The 21,220-nt window shown below is 41.8% G+C and overlaps 2 protein-coding genes across 6 annotated transcripts; one reads left to right on the plus strand and one right to left on the minus strand.

Moving 5' to 3' along the window:
• Nucleotides 1-553: 553 nt before the first annotated feature.
• On the plus strand, nucleotides 554-9,515 carry acp6 (acid phosphatase 6, lysophosphatidic). Of its 5 annotated transcripts, none has more exons than XR_013130300.1 (11): nucleotides 1,241-1,282; nucleotides 1,511-1,742; nucleotides 1,861-1,989; nucleotides 3,119-3,249; nucleotides 3,339-3,418; nucleotides 3,529-3,616; nucleotides 4,252-4,384; nucleotides 5,041-5,141; nucleotides 5,444-5,536; nucleotides 8,317-8,486; nucleotides 8,591-8,730. XR_013130300.1 is itself a non-coding variant. In XM_077001609.1 (11 exons), the coding sequence occupies exons 1-11, from the start codon at nucleotides 1,263-1,265 to the stop codon at nucleotides 8,735-8,737; spliced, it is 1,320 nt and encodes a 439-aa protein (XP_076857724.1). In that variant the 5' UTR covers nucleotides 1,247-1,262; the 3' UTR covers nucleotides 8,738-9,513. The 5 variants fall into 5 exon arrangements, 4 of the variants coding, with proteins under 4 accessions (XP_076857723.1, XP_076857722.1, XP_076857725.1 ...); XM_077001609.1 differs by having other exon boundaries at nucleotides 1,247-1,282; nucleotides 8,321-8,486; nucleotides 8,591-9,513; XM_077001608.1 differs by lacking the exon at nucleotides 1,241-1,282 and adding an exon at nucleotides 554-689 and having other exon boundaries at nucleotides 8,321-9,512.
• Nucleotides 9,516-11,848: 2,333 nt separating this feature from the next.
• LOC143511894 (uncharacterized) lies at nucleotides 11,849-18,746 on the minus strand. The gene is made up of 7 exons (XM_077001613.1): nucleotides 17,267-18,746; nucleotides 16,395-16,468; nucleotides 16,062-16,296; nucleotides 13,452-15,721; nucleotides 13,015-13,221; nucleotides 12,527-12,626; nucleotides 11,849-12,402 (listed from the first exon to the last, which is right to left on the minus strand). Exons 1-6 carry the CDS (start codon nucleotides 17,604-17,606, stop codon nucleotides 12,528-12,530), a joined length of 3,225 nt encoding a protein of 1,074 aa, XP_076857728.1. The 5' UTR covers nucleotides 17,607-18,746; the 3' UTR covers nucleotides 11,849-12,402; nucleotide 12,527.
• Nucleotides 18,747-21,220: the final 2,474 nt, after the last annotated feature.

Consider the following 21,220-nt stretch of genomic DNA (forward strand, 5'->3'; position numbering starts at 1 on the left):
TTCAGCCTTAGCTATAGGCCTACAGAACTCTAAATACACCATTGTCACAGATACAAAAGCAGACATAGGTCTTACATTTAAGACCTATGTAAATGTAAGACAACACATGCATCTAATTCTGTTTTAGGGCATAGGGGGCCTTTCAGAAAATGGGCCACACCGATCGCATAAACCCAGAAAATTCATAGAATATTCGTAAATATGTATTTTCGTAATAATTATCAACTGGCACCAGGACACCAGCATCGACCCCAAGCTGCACCATCTTCGTCACTGCGCATGTGAGGGAGCAGGACTTCGTGGTGGAGGTGTTGTTTTTGTGCGCGCAAATTTGATTATTTTTTTAGCAGGACTGCTGGACTAAACTGCTTTGAGAATAAATGTGTGCTTTGTCATGCTTAACTGGTGTCTATCGTAAAACACCCTAATTAAATATACATTTTAAAAATAAACGGCCATCATATAATAGAGGATATACGGTAATTACACATTTTTGGGATCTGTAGTTTTTTTCTTGCTCATAACATATCGCGATACATTATATGACAGCGCCAGATAATACTACATATTCCAGCAATCATTTCTCATTTAGCACGCTAATACGTTTCAAAAGACCGAAAGTTTGCCGAACAGGAATGAATGTAGGATAGCTAATTCAGGAGACACCTCTGCAACAACCAGTCATACATGTGAGTAACAGTGTTCAACGGTTGTGTGTCATTACCTCTGGGTTTGACCAGGGGCTTTAATCGCAAACCTACGTGCGAACTCACTGGGAGGATATTTGAGAAGACGGAGATAGCTGGCAACTTCAGCCTCCTTTGGCAGCCAAAGTCTTTGCCATGAAGACCCGCATACAGTGACGTTAAAGTAACAGTTATATGTGTAGCTTAAGTGAAATAGCCCGTGATGACCGATTTTTACTATAATGTTTTGGATTTGGTGACATTATAAAACGTTTTTTTTATAACGTTTTTTATATATATTTATATAGTTCAACGCTTAAGGTGCAACATAGAAATGGTCTGATTCTTGAACGTATTACTCGCCATCAGTTCTTCCTACTACCCACAGGTGAAGCTGTATTATTATAAGAAGTAGTAATATTTACGTAAAAACGTAACGGGGTTAAAAAAGCGTAAATAGCGTAAATGTTTTTTTTCTTAGAATACATGTTCATTATTATTAAATTACTATTAATTAAATTTGTTGTTCATGTGTCACTGTTCAGTACATTAAGCGACGTTAAGCGTGTGGGCCCCATGAAAAGATACCACATCAGGTACCAATAAAACAATGAACCCAATGCTCTCTATCTCATACCTTTACAATTGGCCTAACTTTATCCCCCAATACAGTGTGCCTGGATAGGGCATTTCTTGAAGAGGCATTTTTAAATGTATATTTTAAATGTTCTTTACATATTGATGCAAATGAAACAGAGTTACCTTGACAGCTCCAGTACTGTAAAAATGTGGTTTACCTGTGTGTGGCATCACTCTCTTAACAGATTCATTGTCATGAGGACGTTGTGGGCTCGTGTGGGCTCAGTGGGTACTGTGGTTCTTGGGTCAATCTTCTGGTCTCAGAAGAAGGCTGAGGTTGTTCGGAAAGATGTGGAGACAGACAACATTTCTTCCAGTTCTGACCAGTACTCATCTCCATATGAGCTAAAACTTGTTCAAGTCTTGTTCAGACATGGAGCGAGAACACCGCTGAAATGTATACCAGATATTTTGGAGGTACAGCTTGCTAAAAACGTAGTGTAAATGATTGTGGTTCATTGCAAAGAGAACTGTATACAGTGCTTTATTGGGACATGTCCTTAAAATCGGGCCAATGTTTTCTTGTCTTTTGAAGGCAAAGTGGGTTCCCGATCTGCTGGAGGTTCCTGATCACACCAAAATTGATTATGTGGTTACAGACCTAAATGGAGGCCCTAGACCATCTTCCCCTGTGGAGGAGAGCTACAGGGCCAACGCACTCACAGTCTGTGCAGTCATACATTTGTGTTTTTGTGCAATTTGATTTTATATGAAGTATTTCACTGGAATAAGTCAGACCTGTTAGGCAACAAACTTGCAGTGGGGTATGAAAGTTTTAGAAGTTTGTGAACTCTTTTCTGCATGAATTTGACATAAACCTCGAGAGTGTCACAAATATCTAAAAGTAGATGAAGAACCAAACACATGAGGCTATTATAAAAGTTATATATTACAAATATTAGACTATTATCCAGTATTGCATATCAGTGGGTGGCAAAAGAATGTGATTTGTACAAAGAACTAAATTTTTCTACATATTCAGGAATAATTACATAATTGCTCTTGTCCTGGTTCTTTGTTGGTAACAATGATCTTGAATTTTCGTCATTTGTATAGCCTGAATGACTTTGGGTTGGTGGAGTCCAAACTATTAAGAGATGGTTTTGTAATATATTCCAGCACAAAGAGCTCTTTTTCTGAGGTCCATAGAGCTCTCCTTAGTTCATGTCATGATACACTTTCACAGACATGATCGGGTCCTGCTAGATCCAAGTTCTTTAAATCAAATGGTGCCCACTCACACCTCATTGTCAGCCCATTGGTTGACAACACCTGAGTAAAATTTCATCTTCAAATGATCTGCTAATCCCAAATGTTGAGAGACTTTTCCACTCATAGATATTTAATACCGGATCATTTTATTCTATAAACAAATGAGAGTTTAATATTTTTTTGTCTGAATTGTTTGATTTGGTTCTCATCTACTTTTAGGACACCTGTGACAATCTGATAAATTTGTGCAGAGATATATAGATTTCTAAAATGTTTACAAACTTTCAATCCTCACTGTAGTTCCAGTAGAGCAGAACTATCTATACAATCTTCAACTTTAATACATATTGTTTGACCAAAAGTACAATACTGTCACAAAGACGATGAACGTACTGATCAGTAGATAAAGTGTTTTCAAGATTATTCTTGCTTAGCTTCTTGCATATACTGTTAATTACCTTTAATGTAAGTTTTCTGGGCTGGAAGTGACATTCAGTAAGAGCTGATGTGTCTGTGGCTGTCTGCAGAGTCCTAGCAGCTAGTTTCTTCAACAATGGCGTTGACCTCTGCTCCCCTGTTAGGGTGGCACGTTTCCAGGTCAGCTGACCACATTGGGCATGCAACAGCTCTATGACCTTGGGCTCAGACTGAGGAGACAGTACATCCAGGACGTTGAGTTCCTCAACCCTTCCTTTAGCCACAAGGAGGTGTAGTAAGTCACCTGCAGGACACTTGATCACCTTCCTCTGACACAAACCGTTTGCTAACATCACCCGGTCTTACGAGTCTGTTCCTCCTCAGCATTCGCTCGACCAACATCGTCCGCACCATCGAGTCTGCGAAGTGTCTGGTGGCGGGGCTGTTCCAGCAGCAACAGACGGGTAAAGCAGCCTGGGTGTGTGTGTGTCGGCCGGGGTGTAGGCAGGGCATTAACGTGGCATTAACCTCGGCTTGTGCTACTTCTGTCCTTTATTCCCCTAATTCTTTCCAGATACCGTGCCTATCTACACAGACAAGGCAGAGAGGGAGATCCTCTACCCAAACTTCCATGGATGCAAACTACTCAAACTGCTTAGTGGGTAAGCTCTGTACGCAAAGACTAAAAATAAAGCAATGGCTGTAAAAATATAAAAAAATAATGAATGAATAATAAAATAATTGGCATGTGTACTACCCGTTTTGATTGTATTCTTATTTTATTGCGATTTTAATGGCATATATATAATACGTAGCCAGCATTTGTAGTATATGACTTGCGTCAGCACAGTGTGACTGCACAAAGCTTACGTGGCCTTACACAGGCGCCAATCTGTGAATAAAGTGGTTCCTTAAACAATTCCACATCTATTCTGTGACTCATCCTACAATGCATGATGGATAGTGACGCTCTGAGTAGGTGTATCAAATTAAGTCTAAAAAAATAAAACAGGTCATTGTTCTAGATGAGATGAGCCTATTATCCAGTTGAAGTGGGTCATGCGACACGTTGTCAAAAAAAAAAGTGCAGTATGTGCTCGGTTCACAAAGGGATATGTCATGCTTCACTGACAAAGAATCACTGCAAAGACATGCAGGCAGAAATGCAAGTAAAATTCTGTAAAACTCCACTTGAACATGAATCCCTGTGATTGGCTTAAGCCTGTGATCAGCTATCTGTGATTGGCTTAACCCTGTGATCAGCTATCTGTGATTGGCTGTGCTTTTTGCCCTACAGTTATCGTTGGGCACAGTCGGCCACGTTGCCAAACATCGTTTCGGATCTCCAGAGCATTCAGGCTGAACTGGGCGTCGGCCCTCACCGGCATCTTGACTTCATCCTCATCAGAGACGACATGGTGGCCAGAGAGGTTTGGGAACACCACACATGCAGTCTTAAAGATGTCTTATTAGATGTCTTAAAATCACCAAATCAGAATCTAAATACTCAATGATGGGATTAATTTTGCGAAGCTACGTTTTATTTTATTTAATATTTATTTATTGACATTTACAGTGACAATATCAAAACCCAGAACTTTCAATTCTACCTTTTACCTAGTCTGATTGTGTGAATTGTGTGTGACTTGTGTATTTGTGTGTTAACGGGCCGCCCAGTGGAGGATGGGTTCCCTTTTGAGTCTTGGTTCTCCCGAGGTTTCTTCCTATTCCCCACCATCATAGGGAGTTTTTCCTCGCCACTGTCGCCTTTGGCTTGCTCATTAGGGTTCTGGACCCATAGTATTGTTAACCTTGTAAACCCTGTAAAGCTGCTTTGCGACAACTTGAGTTGTTAAAAGCGCTATACAAATAAACTTTGATTGATTGATTGATAAGCAGAATCATTCTACACAAAGCCGAAAGTACACGCTGCTTAGCACAGACATATATGTCTCAGTCTAATTAATCTAAAAGTGATGCTGTCTGACCACAGCACGATTCCAACTGTGCTGGAATCAGTAGACACAAGGAGGGAAATGCTCCATCAGTATCAGTATCTGTGTGTTGATTCTCTTTGCGCTTGTAGACTCACGGCCTGCCGTATCCTGTAGTACTGAAGAACTGGAAGCCAGTAGTGGAACAAAGAGCTGTGGATATGATCTGCCATATTTATGAGCCCAGTAACAGGTGAGCCACCCAAAATCGCATCTGCAACAAGTTTAGGTTTGAACTAAAGATCACGTGTGTGTGAAGTCTTCCTCATATAGAGACATCAGTCAATAAATATTGCCTTCACAAATATTTTTGCATTTAGTGTAGTGGAAATATATTCTTATTGTTTTAGATTTATTGTTTCATTACAAGCAAAGAAGAACAAAAATGTATTTTATTTTATTTTTATTTTTTCTTCTCATCAGACTTTGTGAGGTTTGTAAGGACTACCTATGAGTGTTAAAGACTCTTGATTATGTAGCTGTGTCTGTATTCAGGCGGAATCTCCAGTTGTGTGTGGGTCCTGTCTTCCATACACTCCTCACCAACATGGAGACAAAGGTTCATGGAACTGCCACGGATATAGACAGGTGAGGATTTAGACAGGTGAACTTTTCTGTCTTAGCACCAGAACTGCAGTCTAAGAAACAAAAAAAAACTTGTAGCTATACCCTTCATAAGCTTTGACTAAAGGCAGTGCACACATCTGTGCCTGAATTTGACACCAGGTACTGCCCTAACATAGCCGCAGAACATCCTTATGTCTCTCTTTTCCTCACTTACAGTGGGTATCAGGTTTATATTGATTTTTTTGAAGGCATATAAACTGGCATTAAACCAATTAGCTGTTTAACTCACCCCATTTTTTAAAAGCACAGGATGCAGGTTAGTTTGTGATCCCGGCAGTCAAATTTACAGCTAAAACAACCTTTGGCATAACGGAAAATCATGAAACAATTAATTTAATGAAATTAGTTAATGTTTGCGATTCAGACTCTGTGATGACTATTACATATTTTTAAACCATATTCTAATACATAGTTTTATTGCTGTAGAATTGCTGCTTAACTGAGATAATTGAATTCCATAATTGAATTCCATCTGAATTCCAATATTTTTAATTGTTATTGCAAATTTTAACATAAATTTTTAGATATTGCATTTGCACTTAAACATTCACTACTGATTCTGTATTAATTACTCTTATAATTTATACAGCCACTCTGCAATATATAAATATTTGGGTCTTGGAATTAAATGTGCCACATTGACATTTGATTACTGTCACCCCCTAGTGTTGGGTTCTCAAAACAGCGCTCACACAAACTGGTGCACTTAGAATCAGAGTCAGGCTTCGTTGGTCAAGTATGGTTGCACGTACATGGGATTTATCTTCGTTCATACAGTGCAGAGTACACAATATTCAGTAGACCATAATTAATGGAGTTTTCGCACTGCACAGTAACCGACATCCTGAGTTTAACCACACACACACACACACACACACACACATTCCTCCGCACATTCACACATATACAGTCACTAAATCAGAAGTATTTAAAGCAACAATAAGTCAGTTTTCCATTGAAGGTTCTAATGAAGAACCATTATATTGACACCTAGTGGCCTGGAAGTATGAGAGTTTTAAACATGGCTCCCTCCATGTGGTCTATGGGCCATAATCTGGTTCATTTGAGGATTACAAAGCAATTTCAGTCTTATGTGTACTGTATGATGATAAATCATTTAAAATAAATATATTAAATATTGTTTGATACATGATACTTTTTGTGGTAAAAAATGATGTATTGCTCATTTAATGTGCAAGGTACAGCAATCAGATATGAGGTAGCATTGCTGAATATAATATAAATACAGTAGAATAAAATAAAATATTTTAGTGTAAGTTGGGCACCTGTTTCGGATGCCCCCTGGGCGCCTTCCTAGGGAGGTGTTCCAGGCATGTCCCCCGGGGAGGAGGCCCCGAGGAAGACCCAGGACACGTTGGCGAGACTATGTCTCTCGACTGGCCTGGGAACGTCTCTGTGTTCCACCCGAGGAGCTGTCTGGGGAGAGGGAGGTTTGGGTTTCCCTGCTCAGACTGCTACCTCTGCGACCCGGCTCCGGATAAGCGGTAGATAATGGATGGATGGATGGATGGATTTTAGTGTAAGATAGTGTTTTGAGGTACAGCAACAGTACGCGTATGTGGTAATCGGTCATGAGTCTGAAGGCAAGAGGAAAAAAAGCTTCACTGCACAGTGTCAGTACTCACTGTCTGAAAATCTGAAGTGAATCTTCCAAGTTTGACTTGCTGCTCTCCTGTGAGCGAGCTGGTGATCCACTGACAGGTGGGAACAGGCACGCTGAGCTGGGCGAGTTTATCGTAGAAGTCCAAGAGTGGAAGTCCAAGAACAGAACTCCCTGCGTAGGCCCTTGGCTGTTGGAGGTGTTGAAAGATGGAAGTGTATTCCTACACTGCATTATTCATGGACCTGTTGGGCCAATTTACAGACTGCAGTGTGTCCATCACGTGGGTTTTATGTCCTTCAGGTGTTCTGATGAGTCTCTGAAAGGATTTCATGCCTACAGAGGTCAAGGCGATGGGTCTGAAGTAATTTAGTCATTTTTGGGAGGGGCTGAATAGGATTGTGTGGCATTTGAAGCAAGCAGGTACTTCGCACAGCTTCACAATGCTGCAGTGGTCTGTCGAAGATCTGCATGAAAACAGATGCAAGTTGCTCGCCACAGACCTGGAAGGTGAAACGCCATCTGGCTCTGGTGCCTTCCTGGCTGTCTTTGGAATAGTCTGCACACCATTTCCACAGATTTTCAGTGCATGCTGAGTGGAGAGTTTGGGGAAGAGGTGCTAATGCTTCTGCTCTGATTTTGAATGAGGTGTGAAGCTGAGGTGGAAGGATGTGTGATTGGGGGGGGGGTCTCTAAACCTTTCAGTAGTGTGTATTTGGCTCTTCAGCCAGCTGACAGTCCCCCACTGCTCTTGGGCGATGGCTTTTTGTAGCTGTTGATGTCGTTCAGATGTCGTTGGCGGGTCGTTGGCTGATCTCCTGCTCCCCAGCTTGCTGTAGTTGCGCCTTTTTATTTCTTGCAAGAATAGAAATGTCCTCACAGAAACTGATGCAAGGTGTCACACCATCAGTGTATTCATCCAAGTTGTTAGTTGCATGCAAACACACTCCATTCAGTGTCTGCCAGACTGTCCTGTCGCTTGCCTTTTGCCTCATTTGTACACATCGTCAAGGTACTCGAGCGCGGCGTTAGCGGGCTAGAGTTTCGCCAAGTAGGTTGAGAGAATATAAACTAGGCAGTGGTCATGTTTTGTCTTTAACACACGTCTGCGCTTGTGGAGCAAGGAAACTGTTCCTGTACTCGGTGCACGACACCACACTGATGCCGTGCTTGATGGCGCTGGGTGTGTTTGATATGAGATGGCCACCGTATGCCGCCGACATCACCCTGGAGCTCTACTGGCACCGGCGGTTGGAACAGCACTATGTCAAAGTCTCCTACATCGGTCAGGTAGGAGTGTTCACTCAAATTCTGGCTCCGTACACACGGCGCTTGACGGGTCCTGCATTCATCCGTCCCGGGCCTTCTGAATCTGTCCTCCTGTCTCTCTGTAGGATCAGAAGATCCCAGGATGCAGTGACGTCTACTGTCCTCTGGAAGAGTTTAAGCAGGCACTGGCCACATACGCCGTGTCCAAGGAGAGCTACTATGACCTGTGTAACCGCACACAGGACGCCCCAGTCCGTGGGGAGAGCACATGATCCCATCTACCTCACCCCTCAGATGGGCCCGCCTCTCAGTCTTAGCATGTACCAGATCTGCTCATGCATACTGCTTTATGTCCAAGTATAAAGGCCTTCTGTTAATTTACATTCATGGACAGAACGCCTTGATCCTTCTCCGAACTAACCCTGATTTTAGATTGGTCCTAGTTTTCTTGTGCCACTTCCTGTCATAGAGTTAAATTTATAATTTGGCACAGTTGTGATCTGGAATATTATCGTGTAAATATACACTTAACATCATAACTAATTCAACACCCCATTCTTTTTTCTTGAGCTATTTTTAAAATGTTTGCAGTTGTTTTGTTATGATAAAAAAAAAATCAAACTCAATGTTTAAACATGTTATTTAGGAGTTTTTCATGAAAAAACACATTGTTAAATATAAAATTTGTGTAAAACTCCATACATATAATAATAGGCCATGAGGGAAAATGGGCTTCAAAGGTTCTTTTAAATATTTTCCTTTATCAGGTTATTAACAATCTGTCACTCAGGGACAGAATATTTCATACATCTGACAAAACTGAATGTGCACTTATTTTTGCAAATAGAAATTCCCTTTTGGTGGGAATCTGTTTAGTGTGTTTGTGTGTGTGTGTGTGTGTGTGTGTAAAAGAGACTCATGGGGGTCTGTCCCTCAGAAACACTATCTTTGCGTTGTACAAGAACCGATAAGCATGAATGATAAATAAATGACTGAGACAAAAAAGATTGTTGTCTTCACAACACCATGTGTCTACATCATAAATAAATACGAGGTTAAATGCAGAAAATTGAGGTGAAATGTAGACCCACATTAGGTGAACCATACAAGAACCCGGCATTTCTCACCACTTAGAGTCCACTTCAGGAGATTATAAGTAATTAGATTAGCTTGCCTATGCAGTTGTTTCGTGCAAGCTGTGCACTGCTGCTTCAAAAGATCTACCAAAATCACCAGATTACTGTCAAATTATTAAGAGATTTCGGTGTAGGTCAAAAAGAAATCTAGTGATCCAGCAATAGATACAGCAATAGATACGAAACGTGTTCATGACCCAAAGCCCAGCACCTAGTGTGAAACACACTGGTGTGGACATGTGACGCTACTGGAGGGGTGTGGCTGCCAACATCAGTAGCAGAGCAAATTCTGAAGAGCAGGAAAGCAACTGTTTAGCTGTTTTAGCGAATGCCAGACACTAGTATAACAAATATAAATATAGCTCAGTGAATGGTGTTTCATGTTACAGTACGACAATAACCCAAGAGCATATTGTTAAAGCATGTTTTTCAGGGACAAATGGTGGCTTGTTCTTGACTGCCTAAGTCATCATTGACCTTAAAGTTTACTAGTTAACTTATGATAAGCAGGCACTGAAAATGCCTGCATTGCAGACCAGCAGAAGATCGGGTGTCATCTCTGTTTCAGAAGGTCATCTGCCAACATTGCGTCCGAGACTTGAAATGTGCTTATGTGTTTTCATTGTGCATTTCCATAAATCAGGCACATTTGTTTTTTTGCAGTTGGACGTACAACGGAATTGTTGTCAATTTGACCAAAGTTGCAACTGAAATTGAGACTCAGTTGTACATTTACATTTACAGCATTTGGCAGATGCCCTTATCCAGAGCAACTTACATTTTTATCTCATTTTTTATACAAGTGAGCAATTGAGGGTTAAGGGCCTTGCTCAGGGGCACCTCAGTAATGGCCTCAGGTCTGGGAATCAAACCCACGACCCTTTGGTCACAAGACCAGTTGCCTAACCGCCAGGCCACGACTGCCCCATAAATAAGGCAAATCTATATACTAGTTATACTGTGACATTGGTCTTCTATTTTGATCCACTATATTGAACCTTTACCTGTGCCGTTGTCATGTTGTATGGCCTCTTTCAAAAACTGACAGAATTTAAAGAATTTCCTACTCCTACTTAGAATTTATGCATCTTTTAATGTCTTTTTAATGTCCTAGGTGCCCTGATGCAGCCTGCTTTTATAAACCCCAATTCCCCACCCAAGCTGTCTAGGTGCCCTGATGCAGCATGGTTTTATAAACCCCAATTCCCCACCCAAGCTGAGATCAGTGCGTTTCCGCCAAACATAATAAATTGCACATTACACAAACAGTTGAGCATAACATCTGTCCACAGAACCCTGTTTCAGAACTGCTAGTGGGTAAAACTTCAGATGCACTGCATCAGGCATTTTTGGTCCAGACATGGTTTCCTTTGTGAAAACCTCCCATGAACCCGTGATCAGTGTTTCTCTGATGCTAGTCCCCGATCAAGCATGCCTTTACACTTCTCTGTTACACCTATGGACATAAACTATGCCAATTATCTTCCTTTTGTAAATGATGTAGGAATATTTAAAAGCAAAGTAAGAAGTAATACCAAATAAACAGTCAAATATTGTTCTACCTGAAGAACAATGATACACCTGAATTTGAAAAATCAAAGATCCAGAATGTTATAGCTTTTTTTATGCAAATGTTCCCATATATTTATATGTACATAAAGTGCCAGAAATGAACTGTAGCAAAGTGCAACATTTTAAATAAAAAGCAGTGAAACTTTTCTGTTGGCAATAGAGTATTCAGTGGTATGACAAAATATTAGGCAATCACACAGTAAAATTAAAAATTTATTTATATTGATTTTGGTCTTTTTACAGTTTCAAATTTTGTGGTTTCAGAAGAAAAAATTAAAAATCACATTTAAAACTTCATATAACTTCACTGCATCATATCCTGTGGAAGCTTTGAATCTAAAAAAAAAAAAGCTTTGAATCTGAGGAGATCTCTAATTAGCTCCTTTAAAAGTAACTTCAAAACAATGATTTACTGAAAACCTTTGCATTATTTTAAAAAGTCACATTTAGACCTGTTAATATCCCTTTTTAAATAGAAACAGTTATTACTTTCATTTAATTTTGAATGATGACAAGATGCTCCACAAAAGTCTTAATAATCGAAGATTGCAAAATATGAAAAGATTGGCATTTTTATCCACAAGCATCAACAATATTGTGTTCAACAGTAAATCTTTCCTCATTTTCCTGAACCATTCCTCTTCAATTGGAAAATGATTCAGTGCCTCTAAACCCTCTTGTTTAGTTTTTAATATATTGTTAACAAATCACCACAAGCAAAGGGTAGACAACAAACTCCACCTCAGTGGGCATTCAAGTACATCCCAGTCCATCTTACCTGATCACCTGACAAGTATTCTTAGGTTTAAAAACAAAGCTACCTTTTTAAGTGCACTCAAGATTACACTATTTATAAAAAATAACTGTAATAATAATAATAACAATATTATAATTGCAGTAATTACAATAGTAGTAATAATTTTAAAACATTCTACACAATCCTCATTTACAAATATCACTACAGTTCTCAGGCACCCACCCCTGAGAGAAACATCACTGGGTCAAGTTCTCCACCTGTAGCAACTGCTAAACATCTTTAGTTTGGTTATTTAAATAACAATTACAATTATAGTACGTGAAAAAAAATCAAATCAACAATATCAATGACCATCATTATTACATCTATAGACTGGAACTTCATTCTCAATTTAACATATCTGTGATATTTACAATTCTCATATTTCAGGACATTAGCCTTCCTCTTCACTATTTTCATCCGTGTTCTTCACCTACGAAGTTTCAAATAGCACATGACCAACATCAGTACAATTTATAACTGAAAATATGCAAATAACTTAAATCACAGTAAAATTATATGAACAGGAAGAAGGCATCAACATATATGCATGTCACCTTAAGAAGCAAAGCAATGTCGGCATTTGTAGAGTTTGGGATTGTGTGTCCTTATGTGATTTCTCACATTTTTCTGTCTGAAGAATGTCTTGCTGCACAACTATAGGAAATACAAAGAAGAGGAAGATGATGGTGAGGGTAAATAAAAATATAGAAGGAATTTAATGGAAAATAAATCAGATGGGTACTGTGGTGTTATCATGCACAATAACTTCTCACTTGTCACAAGAACTGTTAATACAACAACTTATCAACGTTCACAAGGAACACAGCCAGTTATAAAGTGTTGAAAAAAAAATCTAGCTATGATGAAATATCTACTGTATTCTTATATAAAATATAATGAAATGCAGACTGCAGCACTGTACAGCTGTAATTATCCTGCAGCACTGTACAGCATAATTCAAACTGTTGCATTCTGTATTGCATTTTTCCTCCAGAGATGTCGACTTTGAACTAGTCCACTACAGAATGGAGATGGTACTTACAGGGCACGGCCAGTGTTTGCCTTCAATATGTCTGATGCGGTGCATGATGAGGGCGTCACAGTCCCTGTACGACGCTCTACACTGTAGGCAGGTGTGGGCTCCACCTGAACCCTGACTACAGGTTCCCTTCAGCTGCTTAGACCGAGCCCGTCGGACAGACTCCAGCATGACAACATGTCGGCTGCTCACGGGATACAATTTCTTCACCTTTTTGAAAGACAGAAAACAAAGAAAACAATGAATATACTCTGGAGATACAGAATGTTGTTCCTCTTAAAGGCAGAATTAGTGTTGCTCGTGCTAGTATTAAGACATGTTATGCTGAAAGTTCATCAGAAATGGGAGAAAGGGATAGCTTTAACATTTGTTTTAATTTTGTGTGGGTGTTTTCATACTTTTGAGACACCCTGTTATATGTAAATTAATGTCCGTGGTACCTTTGTCTTTGGCGGTTCTGTTTTCACCTTGCAGCTCCTCTTGCTGTCGTTGTGCTGAGCAGAACTTCTGATGGCTTTTGGTTGGTGTGATGCACCGATCTCGTCCTCTTCTTTTTTTACTCGGAGGAGCATCCTCTGGGAAAAGTGTGTTGACCTGTTGCCGAGGCCGGCCCAGTGTGGCCCGTCTAGACCTGTTCGGTCTGGCAGGATTCTTGCACTAATCCGATCTCTTCTGACAAGGCCAGGTGACGTGTCGCTACAGGAAGCACTGCCATGGGAGACAGACCGGGTCAAGCATATGTCCACACTCTCTTCCTCCCTCTTAATTCCACCCGGTGGCCGGCAAAGGCCGAAGAGAAAACCTTGGTCTAGCAGTTTGACAGGGGGCTTACTCTGACGTTTGCCTAGGTCAGAGGTATCACTTGTTGGAAAGGTCGGGGTCAGGGGTATAGGGTCTGCTGGCTCTTCTTTGATGGCTCTGTACAGCGGACTGGTGTGGTAGTCCTGGTAGTTTGTACTGGAAGAATCCCAGCTTCTGGAAAAGGCTTCCGCTTTCCCCCCAGTTCCATTTCTATGTGCCGTGCTCTTTCTGATCTGTCGGGCCTGATCTCCTCTACCCGCTCCGCATTGCTTGGTTGGTGGTCTGACCGTTTCTTGGTTACAGCCGGGCTTGTTTTTGTCCAGGTTGTTTTTCCTGGAACCTTTGCACTTGTCTGTTGTTGTACGCCCAACACTGTAGCACAACTTGTGCTTTGATTTAGTGGTATTCGTCCTTAATGGCCGATCCAATGGCGCAGCAGCCTTCAGAGCTCTGGCTTTTTGAGGTGCCACTGTTAGACCCTGGCAGTGGTGGGCACTGGGGGCAGGCTGTGAAACGGCGTGTTCAATGGGCTCCTGTTTTGTCCTCAACGTCCTTGCTCTGTTTGGAGCAGCATGGGTTTGTTGTGCTGCGACCCTTGGTCTGCCAGCAGGCTGAGGTACGGTCTTGTTTGGACCCCTGGTGTTACTTCTAAGGGGACGTTCAGTCATAAGGCCCCTAGGGCCTGCCTGCAGCAATGAGCGGCTGCGTGTGGCCCTAACACTCAAATGCTCCATGTGCCCAGTTTGGTCATTCTTCCTCTTTGTGCTCTTTTCCATGGTGTCCTGGGGTTCTTGTGACTCTGTTTTCATCACCTTCTTCAGAAGATCCATTCTGGTCATATCACAGAGGGACAGGGAGGAGCTGACCCCCACCATGTCTCCCAGACCAGTTCCGCAGCGTCCTAGACTCTGTGCGCGGGGTTTGCGTCGAGCTGTGAGAGAGTAGTCGTTCACCTTCAGCTTCCTAAGTCGTTTCTTTTGCCCCCAGCCTGACAGCTCTTCTGGACTGGGCAGCAAAGACTTCCTCTGCAACCCCAGGAAGGTGAGCAGCCGATATTTCTCCTGAGCACGAGGGCTGTGAATTTCATCCTGCAGGCTCGCACCGCACACTTCTTCCTCCGCCATCTCCTGCTTCACCTTCAAAGGTGTCACTGGGTACGGCTGAGCTCTAGACTGCGCTGGAGGGAAGTCAGACTTTGCCCTGTAAACCTGCTGATGATAAGAGGACTTCCTCTTGCTCTTAGAGGAGAGATCAATTTTGGGCAGTAGCCTACGCAACGCAAGAGCAGCCCCTGGAGTGGAGCGTAGCAGTCGGCGGGATGGGGAGGAGGATCGGGTAGAGGTGGAAGGAGACGAGGAGATGACCACTGAAGAGGGGCGTGGACACGGTTTCCTCTTGCTGGATGGCGATTTGAAGTCCATGAGTTTCATTCTGCGAGTCGGACTGCAAGAAAAGCCACTGTCCTCTTGCTGGGGATGAAGAGCCTGCATTTGGCACGGACTCGGTAACGTCCCATCACAAGCATCCCCGTCTGATTCATCCGGCCCCTCCACAGTGTGTTCTTTGCACCGCATGGGGCTGGTCCATGCAGATCCTGAGGTTTCCCCTTCATCCCTCTCCATCATCCTCTTTAACCCAACGGTCCTTCCTGAAGGGGAATGCTGGCTTCTCCAGCATTTCACGGAGGAAGAACCAGGGTTTACGGAGAGTGCTCCTGCAGGACTCGGTGGGTCAGAGCATTGCTGGCTAGCCTCTTTCTCCCTCCGGATAGCAGAACAGGCCTCCAGAGCGGGCCACATGCGGAGGTGGCGTGCCATTGTAGCTACCTCCGTGAGAGAGTTCATGTTCAGAGTCAGGGTGGAAGTGTAGGAGAATTCAAGCAAAGCAAGCAAACTCTCTTCTCTGAAACCTATGAAACAAAATAAGCAAAACAAAGTCTGATTAATAAATGATGTCTGACACCATTGCCTGGACAGTGCTATTGATTTTGTGAAAGGGGAATTGTATTCCCAATATAACCTCTCTCTTTTCATACTGAACATGGGCGATAAGACTCCTTTCCTTGGGAACTGAAGTTTAGTGTTTATTCCTGACAACATAACTGATTATCAGAATCACTAATCTCCTTCTATGCTAGGCAGCCACCTGAATGTGAGAATGCACTGTTCCAGAGAGATACCACGCCACAATGTGTACCTAAAAAACAAGGGCTTTCAAGATGTTTCAGAAGATGTTTAAAAGGTGCTTGCCTGTGAGGTCAACATGGGGTTGAGGGTCAGTGGTGGAACCCATTTCAGTGAATAACTCCTGGAAGTACTCGCTTCCAGCCGCCAAGACTGCTCTGTGGGCCTGAAACGATTGGCCGCTGCCGGTTTTCAGTGTGATGTCACAGAACAGTCCCGCCTCCCGCTGGCTGTTCAGTTTGCTCAGGACACCATGGCTGTGTGATTTCACCAGCCTCGAGATGTTGCCCATTTCGGAGCGCTGATGGAGGAAGAAGATGGAACAATGTCATTAAAGTGTTAAAAAAACAGGACCCAGCTGGACGCAGGCAGTAGTGTTCTCAAACACAAGCATCTTACCTCTGCTTTTTCAGTCCACTTTAAATGACATTCCTCGCAGCCAAAAACAAAGTCTCTGACCTGAAAGTACATTCCTGAAACAACGCAAGCAGTGCATCAATAACAGAACAGAAGCAATAATGTCACAGTAAGAAATACAGGAACAGAAAGGCTTAAAACAAACAATGCAAATGTATTTAGGCCTAGCTTAAGCATTCATTGTTGTGAACTTTCTAATGTCTTAACTCAAAGTTCCCGAAAAGGTTGGAAATAAGATTCTTAGGGCAAAGTTATTTTAAACGTTACTCTGTTTTCTGATGGTTTGGTTCTGACGATGCTATGACCTGTAATACCCCACGTTGCCACCATTACTCTAAGGAAGACTCTAGATTTTGGGTTGTTGTGAGGAACAGAAGCTGAAACTAAACGAAAGGAAAAGTTTCTATCCCACACTGGAAATACTTGTTTCAGCTATTGAAATAGCTCCCGGTTTTGGAGAATGTGCTACCTCTTTTATTCAGAGAAAAAGACGTCCTCATCCAAGTTGAACGCGTGCATCCGTTTATATCAGACATTCACTCCTCACCGATACCGTAAGGCATGGATGCATAGCTGTATAGGCGGCACATATCCTAGTGCGTTTCTTTTGATCAATAATAACTTATGAACGGTGACAGTCGAGTCTGAGGAAAGTTGATCAAGTTGCGAGGCGACAAACACCCAAACAGTAGATGACTAAACTTAGCTGCAATACTGGCCAAGACTCTGATATTTTGTATCATGCGAAATATTTACTCATACATTGCGTTCAGGAGGTCGTCTTCTAAAATATCACCACCGCGGAACGAGGAGTAAATCATTTATTGTAGTAATAATACAATAATATAATTTACCTTCCCACCAGTAGTGTTCAGCTACCAGTCTGTACGTGTCCTCCAGGGTGTGGTGCAGCTTCCCCGGTATCTTCGTGTGAAAAGCCTCGATTGACTTGAGCCTCTTGTCCTCAGCCAGTACCTCTCGATACTGTACGCAGCCCTTCTCCAACTTTTTACGGAACAAGGAGCCACCGATCATTTCAAACAAGGACGAGGGGGCGACGGTGGGGCAGGTCTGTGCAGCGCCGACGCCATTGAGATACCCGGCGAGCTCCTGTTGTCTGTCCGCCGGGTGTTTGGTAGTGCAAAAAGTGTCATCACCAGCATAGTGAGCACTGGAGGTGCGTTCACCAGCCATTTTCACCGGCTTCCTTGTTTAAGCCTCAACACCCCCCCCCCCCAATCTAACCTAGTTTATGTTTGTTTCACAGTCTTGAAAGAGTACAAACAACATTGGGATCATCACTTTACGCGGGACCCTAGTTATTAGGGACACTCCGAAATGTCACTTTACAAACTTTTCATCATTTATGGAAGTCTGTAGGATACGGACATGGGGGACAAAAATGCCAGTTAATAGTCTAAAAGTTACTACAATAGGCTAACATTGAGTCACCCGGGACAACTGCCTACTAATATAAATAACAGGTAAGTGTAAGGTAAAAGCAGAGGTTAATCTGAAGCCTGGTTGAGCTGATCAAATGCTGTGAGCAAGCTGTCGCAGTTCCGAGTCAATTCCATCTTCTTGAGCAGCTGATGCCCATGAGTCAAAAGTGTAGTCCAAGTGCCATCAAATCCAACCTCAACCAAAATGTGCAAAATCCATAAGCCATCCGTCAGAGGAAAAAACACATTTTAATATAAACTCTTAATAAAGTTCCCCAAAGATTTCCTGCCTCTTTCAAATTGATCAAAAACGGATAAAAAACCCCAGATCCTTAATTGTGTTCAATTGCATCCCTTGGTCCACAGAAACGTCGCGCCAATATCTTATTAATATTAAATTACGGTTTTCCAGGTGGCTTGCAGCCAGCCTACTTATTCTCTTAATAACTCCACTAAATGAAACAATGTAGGCTAGCACTGACACTAAAACATCAACTAAGCTAAAAACAGACTCAGGCAGGCTATCAGCCTCTAAGATCCGCAGTTCCGACATCTGTGCATGTATCCATCTCGCAAACGGCGTCTTCCCTTCTGCTGTAACTTGTGATTTCTTTTAACTCGGCAGCCACACGCCGCAGCTCCCCGTCGCCCAACGACCTATACGCGGGGGTAGGAGTCTTCCCGGAACGCCGCGAAACATCAAAACAGGAGGGGCTGACTTCGGAAACAACAATATCCTCCGCGATTCCTCCGAATAAAACGCTATGCATAGGTCTAATCAATGTAAAGCAAGTCAGGCGATCAAATAATCCAATTTTTTAACTCGTAACCTTCTGTTGGTAACCATTTGTCAACCTAACTTCTCTTCGACGCCCAATGTCTCTCCCCTCCCTCCGTCAATGTCTATTAGCGGGCTCTTTAAAGAGCCGCTACTACAGACGATGTCATTGGTCGATGGGGCTGTCAGTCAATCGCGTCTGTTTCTCCCCCCCCCCCCCACACTTTTCTAGATCAAGATAGGTTGTTGACGTCAGCGCTGGCTTACCAAGTGAACCCTGTTAAGTTTATCATTATGGACTAGATAAAGATGTTGTGTTCGCTTCGTTTCGAGGTTTTCTAGTCTCATTTTCATAATAGGCCATGATTACATTTAGTCAATAGTGGCCCTGCAGTCCTTCTCTGTAATACACGATGGACAGATTACAAAGCTTCTTTGATGTTATTAATTAATTTAGCATCTTTTCATCTAGGCTTCTCCTCTTTCAGTCCTCACATATCACATGAAATGTCTCTATTTCAGTTTGGCCCGAAGAATTATGCATTTGACTTTATTGGCTGTTTTACTGTAAGTTATTTATTTTAGTTGATCAAATGTAGACAAAAATAGACAGGTAAAAAAAATTTAACAGGTAGTCAAAGGCTACACACATGTTTTAGTCATCAAATAGTAGTAGGTTCATATTCAGATGGTAAATCTATTCAGCAATGCACTGTAAATTTAATGGTTGCCATTTCTTAAGACTACATACTGAAATGAGGAAAACACAAATTCTCATAATTTGGCCATGAACCATGTACAAAGAATATGCTTGAAATGTATCACTAGATTGAAGTGTGGAATCTGTGTGTTATTTGTACATTTATTTGACAGATAGATTACAAAAAGAAACAATAAAACACATTGTGTGCTGTATCTGGGTGTATATGGTTGCTCAAAATATAGCAGCAATAAACTAGAAGTAGGGGAGATAGGCATTCTGGGGATTACACTGACGGTTGCCTTTTCAACGTAATTAATTTCAGTTTTTTTAATCCATTTTATTTTAAATTATTTATAGTTCACACAATTTGGGATTTAAATCACATGCTAGCTTTCTGTGCGTAACCAGGGTTTAACACAGGCCATGTAGCAGTGACTGATAAACCAATTTTCAGGATAGAGGTTAAGTTACATAGAACTGCAGATGGATAACTCAAGTGGTACATTCCTCAAGCCAGCTGCTATTGCAGTAACACATCTTTTTCAACAAGTCTAGAAAGAAACATTTGATGAAAGAGTTCATCTACACTCTCACTACAAATTATATTGTCACATACCTTTTGAGTGCCTTCTCTGACTGTGGCCTTTTCAACACATAGGGTCCCGTGAGCTTCTGGAAAGAGTGGACACCAGGATAAAGAAGCACTCAAACCCCTTTTGTTTCCCCACATACGATGGCTGAGGACAAGGCATGTTTGTTGGTTAGATCAAGGTTGCTACAGTATTGTTAATGTGGTGAAGGTCACATTTGGGTCTTCTGCAGGACTGGGTACTTTAGTACAATAGAGATGAGAGCCATGAATGGGAGTAATCCAATTACTGAATAACATTCAACTAAAACCCTTTAGCATTGAATGAATCCAGATGTGTGGAGCGTTATAGTGATTAATGTTGTGCATAGTGATTAATATTGTTTCTAGAGCATTTTCAGGCCTTTAATTCCTCCTCAGTGACCCATTTTGTGATGTGATAATGAAAAACTAAACAAGCATTCAGGTGACAATAAATAGGTTAGTATCATTCTTAACTCGAGTAAATCAGTCTGTAAAAAGGATAGAAAAGCATCTTTTAGGCAGAAAAGTGTAAACAAATGCAAAAGTGTTATATGTGATATCATGGTAGGTGTCATTTAAAGGTTCCTTCTGTTATTCTGAATTTACAAAATGGGCTTTATTTTATTTGTATAGTGGTTTTCACAACAGGCATTGTCACAGTTTAACAGATTTTCTGGGCTAGACCCCTAATGAACCAGCCAAAGGTGACAAAGACAAAGAAGAACTTCCTGAGACAGGAAGGAGGGAAAGGCCTGGAGGACACTCAGAAGGAGAGTCTGTCCTCCTCTGGAGATTTTGATATGAAAAACACAAAAGTAGGATTGCACAGCAGCCTTTTGCAGAGGAAACAGGGAGGTCAGAATAACCAATGGCAAATGATTAAAGCCAGACAGAAGATGCGATGGAACACTGATTGTGTTGAATGCAGGATTTTAAAGATTAGAACAGCAATTAAGATGTTCAAAATGAGCCCAAGCACCCCGAACCAGGGCAGAAATTCATGCTTGTCTTGGCATCTATTTTTTTTCTGAGTCATGACAGATGTGAGGAGTGAGGTGAACATTGACAGAGCACCCAGGTGAGGACCCAGGTGAAGACCCAGGTGAGCACCCAGGTGAGGACCCAGGTGAGCACCCAAGTGAGCACCCAGGTGAGGACCCAGGTGAGGACCCAAGTGAGGATACAGATGAGCAATTTACAGGAACCTTTCAATACTTTTCAATACTTTATTCACATGTAAATTTCCTTGATGTGTCAAGCTACTCACCAATT

This window comes from Brachyhypopomus gauderio, chromosome 4 (assembly GCF_052324685.1).
Source record: "Brachyhypopomus gauderio isolate BG-103 chromosome 4, BGAUD_0.2, whole genome shotgun sequence".
Classification (NCBI taxonomy): Eukaryota; Metazoa; Chordata; class Actinopteri; order Gymnotiformes; family Hypopomidae; genus Brachyhypopomus; species Brachyhypopomus gauderio.